This window comes from Monoraphidium neglectum (genome assembly GCF_000611645.1).
Source record: "Monoraphidium neglectum strain SAG 48.87 unplaced genomic scaffold scaffold00709, whole genome shotgun sequence".
Lineage (NCBI taxonomy): Eukaryota > Viridiplantae > Chlorophyta > Chlorophyceae > Sphaeropleales > Selenastraceae > Monoraphidium > Monoraphidium neglectum.
In genome coordinates, this window is record NW_014012919.1 from 13,424 (window position 1) to 21,746 (window position 8,323).

The 8,323-nt window shown below is 62.5% G+C and overlaps 4 protein-coding genes across 4 annotated transcripts in view; 3 read left to right on the forward strand and 1 right to left on the reverse strand.

The window, feature by feature from the left end:
• The window catches only part of MNEG_4929 (alkaline serine proteinase), a gene marked incomplete at both ends in the record, with an annotated part of 3,979 nt that extends 2,139 nt beyond the window's left edge, over positions 1-1,840 (forward strand). The window contains 4 exons of the mRNA XM_014046594.1: positions 201-482; positions 705-1,000; positions 1,194-1,403; positions 1,634-1,840. Of these exons, the coding sequence (XP_013902048.1) occupies positions 201-482; positions 705-1,000; positions 1,194-1,403; positions 1,634-1,840 (995 nt within the window). The remainder of the gene's footprint in view (positions 1-200; positions 483-704; positions 1,001-1,193; positions 1,404-1,633) is intronic.
• Positions 1,841-3,203: 1,363 nt separating this feature from the next.
• On the forward strand, positions 3,204-4,390 carry MNEG_4930 (hypothetical protein; the record flags this gene model as incomplete). Its single annotated transcript, XM_014046595.1, has 4 exons — positions 3,204-3,269; positions 3,483-3,833; positions 4,041-4,133; positions 4,301-4,390. 4 exons carry the CDS (start codon positions 3,204-3,206, stop codon positions 4,388-4,390), a joined length of 600 nt encoding a protein of 199 aa, XP_013902049.1.
• A 249-nt stretch (positions 4,391-4,639) lies between these two features.
• MNEG_4931 (hypothetical protein) lies at positions 4,640-6,651 on the forward strand (the record flags this gene model as incomplete). Its single annotated transcript, XM_014046596.1, has 4 exons — positions 4,640-4,950; positions 5,132-5,841; positions 6,160-6,215; positions 6,502-6,651. 4 exons carry the CDS (start codon positions 4,640-4,642, stop codon positions 6,649-6,651), a joined length of 1,227 nt encoding a protein of 408 aa, XP_013902050.1.
• Positions 6,652-7,911: 1,260 nt separating this feature from the next.
• On the reverse strand, positions 7,912-8,274 carry MNEG_4932 (hypothetical protein; the record flags this gene model as incomplete). The annotated part of the gene is made up of 1 exon (XM_014046597.1): positions 7,912-8,274. One exon carries the CDS (start codon positions 8,272-8,274, stop codon positions 7,912-7,914), a length of 363 nt encoding a protein of 120 aa, XP_013902051.1.
• Positions 8,275-8,323: the final 49 nt, after the last annotated feature.

Genomic DNA, 8,323 nt, shown 5'->3' on the forward strand with positions numbered 1-8,323 from the left:
TGAAACCCCGCATCCTGCCAGCCTGGATCAATCACTTGGCGAGTGCACGCGTTGGCAAGAATGCCTCAAGTGACGCGGTTGTCCCCCAAATCTTCCCCTCGACTCTGCTACGGTTGACCCAGCCACGTCAAACCGCTCACTACTGGCAGCTCTCATGCCCTCGTGCCCAACCCCAACGACACCTGCACCCTTTCCCGCAGTGCCCCTGGCCAACAACGAGATCGTCCACGTCAACATGAAGCGCATCGCGGCTGTGGTCAACAACATGCTACCCGATATGACGTCAGCAGGCGTCAGCATCGCCATCGTCGACACCGGCGTCGACAAGCGCCACCCAGACCTGAACGTGGTGGGGGGCAAGAGCTTCTGCTCGTCCGAGGTTAAGGGGGACCCCTACAGCGACGGCTTCGGCCACGGGACGCACGTGGCGGGGATCGTTGGCGCGAAGAACAACGGGCAGGGCATCGTCGGCGCGGCGCCCGGTGAGGCTTCTGCTTGGCGGCGGCATTGCAGGCGGGCGCTGGATGGATCGCTGCTTTGCTCGTGGCTTTGGTAGAGCCTAAACTCTCGTATGCTTAGGGCGTACGCCTGCCGCACGCCGTGTTTGCACAGCAACAGCACCTCCCAACGCTACAGCTGAACCATGCCGCTGCCACACACCCATCGAGGCCCCAACCGCTGACCCCCATTGCCCATCCGCGCAGGTGTTCCTATATACTCACTGAAGGTCCTCGATTCGGAGGGCACCGGAACAACCTCGGACCTGCTGCGCGCATACGAGTGGCTCTACTACAACGCGCGCGCCCTCGGCATCCGCGTGGTGAATCTGAGTTTGACCGGCGGCGGCGGCGAGGCCGACCCCCAGTGCGAGTGGGCGGCGGCGCTGGCAAAGCAGGGGCTGACGCTGGTGGCGGCGGCGGGCAACAACAAGGTTAACCTGATGCAGGAGGCGCCGGGGGCGTGCGCCAAGACGCTGGTGGTGAGGGCGCAGGAAAACGGGGTGGGGGTGTGGGCCGAAAGAGCCGGTGGGGCACGCTGCTGGAGGGCATCGCTCAATTGCTCAGCTAGCCGACCACGGGTGGTGCCCGTCACTGCTGATCAGCGCGCGTTGTGGCCATCTGACGTATGCTACAGGCTCCACAGCCTCGTATCTGCTGCAAAACCTCGGGCCTCCCATGAACCCGTTCCGCCAGGTGACCTCTTATACCGACAAGGACGGCGTCAGCGCCAACGACGCGGCCTCGTGGTTCTCAAACTACCTGCCGGTCGGCCAGCTCACCGACGCGCGCCGCCGCCGCGTGGTGTCTGCGCCCGGGGAGGACATCATCAGCACGTACCCCATCGACCGCCAGGGCAACAAGGGGCTGCCGCAAGGCTACCAGAGCATGAGCGGCACCAGCATGGTGGGTGTTTGTGGGCCAGGGAGTGAAGTATATGCGCCTGGGTGCTGCAAGAGATTGAGATGTTTGGGTTGATTGGGTACAACACACAGAAAAGATAGTGCAGTGTTTGGGATTGATCGAGGAAGCAACGTGCCGACACCACATGTCTGCACAGACGGCTTACTCCAAAGGTACAAAGCGTATGTTTGGTCGGCCAACACATGCCAACGGCGAACCCCGCCCGCCCGCAGGCCTGCCCCCATGTCAGCGGCGTCGCCGTGCGCTGCTACGCGGCCGGCGAGTGCGACAGCGATGTGGACACAGAGGCGGAGAAGCTCACTGCCTTTTCAAAGGCCTACAACACCGCCTATCCGACCTACGGCTTCACCGGGGACGCGGTCAGCAGCCCCACCAGCAGCCAGTATCTCGGTTACTCGGTGTACGCCGCCCGCTGGTGAGGCGCGGGCCGTGGCGGCCTGGCTCGGCGTGAGGACGGGAGCCGGCAGACGGCTGGACCCACGCCACTGGCGGCAAGCCGGCTGCCACGGCTCGGCATGTCACTAGCTGGTGCACCTCGCTGGGGCCCGTCTGTCGCTGTTAGGCAATCAGCACACAGCGCTCCAGTTGCGGCCCGAGGCTGTTGGGGCGGCGTCAGGCGCTCAATCTGTGTCAAATACGCCTTGAGAGTCTCCCAGCCGCTGGAAAACGCGAGCTAGGTGGGGAAGGCGCGCAAGCGCATGCTTCACCAGCGGGCGTGTGGGGCCGGCGGCGGCCTCGGGCCTGTATTGATTCCCCTGCACACACAGCAATGCATCAGGAACCCATTTATTGTTGTTTTTGAGCGAGTCTGGCGCAGCGCCCTTCCGCGCGCTGGAACGCATTTCATTCCAGGACATCTGCCTTAGACTATTTCATTGTTCACCCCTGCGTTAGCAGCACCCCAGCTGCTTGACCACCTGTACGCACATCATTCACAGCGCGCCACCGCCAGGCCGCCGTGTGGCGGCGCAGGCGGCTTTTGCGCACCATCAGCTGCCAAGCGGTTTGTGAATCCCCTCAGCAGTCTTGCAGGTTTCTCAGTGGCCATCTGTCAATGCAAGGTTTGCATGCACTGTTTTGATATTGTAGCGCCCGGCCAGCAGCCTTTCACACCCTGCTCTACGAGCACGCCGTAGGCTGCTAACTGCTTGCGCCATGTGTAAACCTCACAGGAACCAAGTCTGGATACCACGACCACAGACATAATTGTTGTCAACGCCTCTAGCACGCAGAGGCGACACTGTGGACACTTGCCGGGTGCTGCTGTGCGCGGCCAGCTGCGGCTGCCCTGCAGCGCTGTGCTGTAGCGGTGTGCTGTAGCGGTGTGCTGCCTGCTGTGATTGTGTGCTCCTGCAGCCACCAGCCTGTGTGTTACACCGCTGTCTTGACCCAGCACGCACCTGGGCGCCCCCCCCCGGCCTAGAACAGAAAGATGCTGTGCCAAGCCTGCGTGCGCTCCTGCACTGCCCTGGCGCGACTGCGCAGCTGCCGGCAAGGGAGCTGTGCCTGCGGGCCGGCCTGGGCACAGCTGCGCATGATGTGTGTGTGGAAGTTTAAGCGTCAAAGGGCGGATGTGGCGCTGTCTTGCAGCGCCTCTCAGATGAAAGCGTTAGTTGTGAATTAAAAAGTAAGACAAGGAGCGCTTAGAAAAGGGAGACGGCATCGAGCTTCGCGCGTTGCCCGCGCGACGTGCGCGCACAACTTGGCCCGCACCCAAGCGATTCGTAGCCTAGACAATTAATAGACCTTACTCGAAGTGTTATAGCTATGGAAACTACCAGCATGACGCACCTAGGGAGCGATGGGGCCCTGCTCGGCCTGCGGCGCTTACGGCTGGCGGCCCCAAAGGTGAGCGGGGACGGCGATGGCGTTTGGGGGCGTATTCAGGCATGCTGCAGCTTACAACTGCCTTTAGACTCAATGTTTTATTTCTCAGCGCCCGTCTCACATGGCCTGTGCACAGCACCCCAGGCAGCAGAGCATGCAAAACGGCCTGCTAGAGGTTCCGCCCTCTTTTATTGCCGCCATGCGCCACGTCGCCGTGCCCGGCCCCCGTGGCAGGGCCTGGACGAGTGCCGCTCCCCGATTGGCTCCTCCTACTCGTTTTCTTGCTCCGATTCAAGCTCCGCCCCCAGCCCGGCCGACGCGCGCGCCCGGCGCGCCACCGGGCTCAGCGGCTCGTTCGCCACCGCCTTCAGCCGCGGCGCCGTCCCCTCCTGCGCCGCGGAGCTGAGTCCCGTCTCCCAGCTGTTCCTGGGGATGGGGGACGCGGCCCCGGACATATACGCCGTGCTGCGCCTAAGGGGCCACGCCGGCCTGGAGGAGATTGCAGTGGCCATGGGGCGACTGGCAGCCTCGCATGAGCGTTTCCGCGTGCGCGCGGTCTGCTGCGGCGGGACCTGGAGCATCGAGGTTTGTGGTCGCCAGTCCAGGCTCATGAATGCGAGGGAACGCCGCTTCATGCAAGCACGCGGCCGCTGCGTAGTCCATCCACCGCTCGCCACGTTGCATGCAACACTGCAAAGCACGCACCGTTGCAGCCCCCACTATGTGCAATGCCTGGCCTGCCCTCCTCGCTCGCTCACACTTCGATGTTGCCCCTCGCATGATGCATGGCAGCTCCTGGAGGACTTTGACGCGCGGCAGTGCATGAGGGAGGTGGAGCTGGAGGGGGCCGACATTGATGCCGCATTCAACAGCTTCGTCTCGAGGGTGCGCAGGGCTTGACTTGCTTGCAACCACCAAGCCAGAAGTAGTGCCAACTTGAGGTTGCATCAGACGAGCAACTGCCATGGTAGCAGCATAATGCTTGTGTGCCCTGAGGGTGTGTCTGCTGATGCGTTGGTTGCACCTCACCTTCCACGCGCCCCCTCACACAGCTGATGTCTGGTCCTGTGCTGACAGAGGGCCACCTGCCGCCCTGGGACTGCAGCGTGGTGCACTACACTTCTAACACCAAGGCAAGTTAGTGTTGTGGAGGGGGTTGATAATTTTGGTACGTCATGGCATGCAAAATAAGCTGTATGAGCTGGCTACGCCAAATGGTTATTCACTATTGTAATTTGTGGCAGCCAGGCAGCTGTTTCCAACACCTCCTTCTTCACACTCGCTTCTTTGCGCACATGCGCATGTGCGCATGCACGCTCATCACAAGTGCACATGCACACACACTCACACACACACACAAGGTGACTGACGTCTTGCTGCGATGCAGCCACATGATCGGAGATGGGCAGCTTTTCATGCAGCTGCTCAAGGACCTCTTCGAGGACGCAGATGATCTGGATCTGGATCTGGATCTGACGGTGGAGGGGGCTGTGCCAGGAGGGACAGCCATCGACAGCGAGACATCCAGCAGCTGCGGCCTGATCAAGGCGGCGCGTCCTGGGTCTGCGTTCCTGCCCCCACCCAGCATCGAGCGGGCCGAGCGGGCGGTGAGCGGCCTTCTGTCGAGGCAGGAGGAGCGCCTGTGGCGGGGCGCGCGCGGGTGCAAGAGCGGCTTCGGCGGCAGCGGCCGGCGGCTCTGGAGGTGAGGTGGGGCCGCCGCGCACCCCCTCAAAGCATTCCGCAAACGCATGAGTGCTGGCATCAGGCTGTTGCAATTGCTTAGACCGCTGCCGCTGCCCTCAACGCGGCGAGATTGACATCATGGCACCATCCTGTCCTCGATGCCAAAACCCACGCGTCCAACCCAACCGCCATTCCAACAGACTGCTGGCATCACTCTGGTCCTGGATCACGTCAGCCCTCTTCGTCCTGACCATGCCGTTCCGCCCTGCGGACCCGGTCAACGCGGTCAAAGCCTCACCAGATGAGATGACCGGCCCGCGCGCGTTTGGGTCCGTGACGCTGCCGCTGGGCGACATGCAGCGGGTCAGCCGGCTGCTGAATGTCACCATCAACACGCTGGCGGTCTCCTGCCTGGCCGGCGGCCTGCGGCGCCACCTGCTTGCCCACGGCGGCGGCGCCGCCGCAGCCCCCGCGCCGCGCCGGTGGTGGTGGTCGCTCAAGGGGCCGCGCAGCGGCGAGGCCGCAGTGCCAAACAGCCTGCTGCTCTGCTCCATGGTCGACACCAGGGCCATGAAGCGCAGCGCAGCTGCCGCGGGCCCCGCCGCCCCCGCGGCGGCCGGCTGCAACTCCTTCTCATTCATCGGCGTCCCCGTACCGACCGGCCCCGCGCCGCCGCTCGCGCGCCTCGCGGCGGCGGGCGCGGCGCTGGACTGGATCCGCGGCGGCGTGGCCGTCGCGCTGGCCGTCATGCTGCCGCCGGCAGTCCAGTTCTTCGAGAGGGACAGCTTCAGGGCCGCGAAGAAGATCACAGGGCTGCTGCCTGCGAAGGCGACGATGGCGTTCAGCAACATGAGGGGCCCCGTGAAGAGGGTGGCGCTGCAGGGGTACCTGGTGGAGCGCATGTACAACGGTGAGGGGGCAGGTTACGGCTGAAGTGCACTGCCAGCGCCTGCTACCGTATTTGATGATTTGAAGTGGCTCGACACAGGCGGGAAAATCCTGAACTCTAGACCCTGATGGATCTTGTGACCACCTGGCGTGAGGGCTCGAGCATGGGCTCTGGGGCGGTGGCCCCCCAGCTCTGGTGCCGCCTTGCAGCCCTGCTCAGCCGCCTTGCAGCCCAATACTCCGTCGAGGCTTGGGAGGGTACACTGATCTCGGGAAATGCGCCACAAATGTATGCCTACCTGACACAGGCACCATCACAAACCAATAACCCACCCCGCAGGCGTGCAGCCCAATGCCTTTGGCAGCATGATCAGCCTCATGAGCTACGATGACACGGTGAGTGGCGCTGTGCGTGAATGCAGGGCTCACAAGCAGGCCTCATGACACTTGCTTTGGTGAATCGCTCTGCCTTGCAACACCTGTGCCTGTGTGCGCCCCCCAAGCTTGGTGCTTGCTGTCCCGATGCAGGCGGCGCGATCAAGCATCACTGCAGAGTTTTGTTGGGGTCGCACGTGGCCAGTAACCTCAGATGTGCTGCCCTGACATCCTGATTGGCAATGCAAACCCCACCGCTCCACTCTGCCCTCCTGATTTCCACAATTTCCTGTGACATCATGAACAGGTCACCCTGGTGCACACCTGCTGGACCAGCAAGTCGTCACACCCAGAGGCTCTGCTGGGGGCCATCGCCGAGGAGTGGGAGGCGCTGCGGGACGCGGCTGGCCTGGCCCCGCTGGCTGGGAAGCGGGGCCTCAAAGCCAAAGTGGCGTGAGCGAGGTGTCGTGCATCGGCTCCATTTTGGCTGACCGCCACTCGATGGATGGTGATGTTTTGCAGCCCTGGAGACCCGGCATGATCTAGAACCTTGCAGGGCCATCATGATCAAAGGCGCAATTTGATGAGAGATGCATTGTCAGCAGGGTTGGTTGCCGCTGGGAGTTGACGGGGCTGCGTCAGGGGCGTCAACTTGTGCACAGTGGGGGCCAGACTCCTGTGACACCCCAAGTGTGCACTAGGCGATTCGTGTGATGCAACCTCGTGCAGCTGCACCTGCCATTTGCTAATCTTTTTGGGACATACATACACTTTCTGCCTGCTCGCACTCACTGTCTGCACCCCTTCCGATGAACATGTAGAACATACACTGCAAGCACTCCAGCATGTGAAGACGAGCAAACCCTTGTATCCTCAACCACGGGTTGCCTGCACGCTTCACAAAACAATCTACGACGGGCTTGATTCTGGCCCGCTAACCTCCAGATGAGCATGAGGCGGGCCCGCCCCCCCTTCCTTTCGATTTTGCATGGTGTCGTTTGCACCCCTGTCCCCCCAGCGGCGATGTGGCTGGGCCACGGCGGGTGAAGGCGCAAGAGTTGCCTTCACGCACACTTGAACGACTGGAATAAGCGCGCTAGCAGCCAACCAGAACCCTATCCATCCCTGGCAGCGGCAGGGCGGCAAGCTGAAGCCGGATTTTGGAGGCGTTGCATGACTCATGCTGTACACCCACTGGGACCAGTTACATTGCTTGTCTCGCATGCCCGTAGCTGCCTGCTCACTGCGTTGTGTGCGTTTATTGCAGCGGTGCTGACAGCCCTGCTGTCTATTGATGGCTGTATATGGCTGAATATGATGTGTATACCGGTGAGAGGCATTTGGGTAACAAGACACTGTGTTAGCAAGACGTATGATGTGGACCTTCTGCGTGCGGTCACGAGCTGATGAACACACATGAGCAGCGTGTGTTACAAGCACACGTGATTGTGGTTGGTACGCTGACTCGGCATGTTGAGCAGTTTCTGCAATTATTGTGGTGGCTGGGCCGCTTGTCGTCAATGCAAAAGGAGAAAGACACAGATGATTCAGCATGCAGCACCACCAAAGACTAGAAGACTAGATGACATGAGAAATAAACAATGCAGGTCACAGGTTTAACAAAAGGAATGCTGCAAAGCACAAGTTCAGCACAAGCACAAGCACAAGCACACACGCACACACACACACACACACACACACACACACACACATCAACTCAGGGTGCGACGATGCCGCCCCGCGTCTCAGCAGCGGCAGACGCATCGCGGGCTGCCTCCTGCAGCACGACGGCGACCGCCAGCAAAGCGCGCGCGTCCAGCCGCGCAGGCCCGTCGCTGCAGGCCGCCGCCCCTCCATCGCCGCCGCCGCCGCCGCCGCCGCGGGCGACCAGGGGCAGCAGCCGGTCGGCCGCCGACCGCACGGCTTCCAACACATCAAGATCTGCGACCGACAAGAGATCCGCCCACCCGGTCCCCGCGCCCGCCTCGCCGTTCCCTACCCCGCCCTCGCCCCCGCCGTCGCCTTCCGCAAGCAGCGCCGCGGCCGCGGGGCAGCGCGGCGCCGCGTGCAGCGGCGACATGCATACCGCGCACGCGCGCGGCGCGTCGAGCACCTCATCTAAGGGCAGC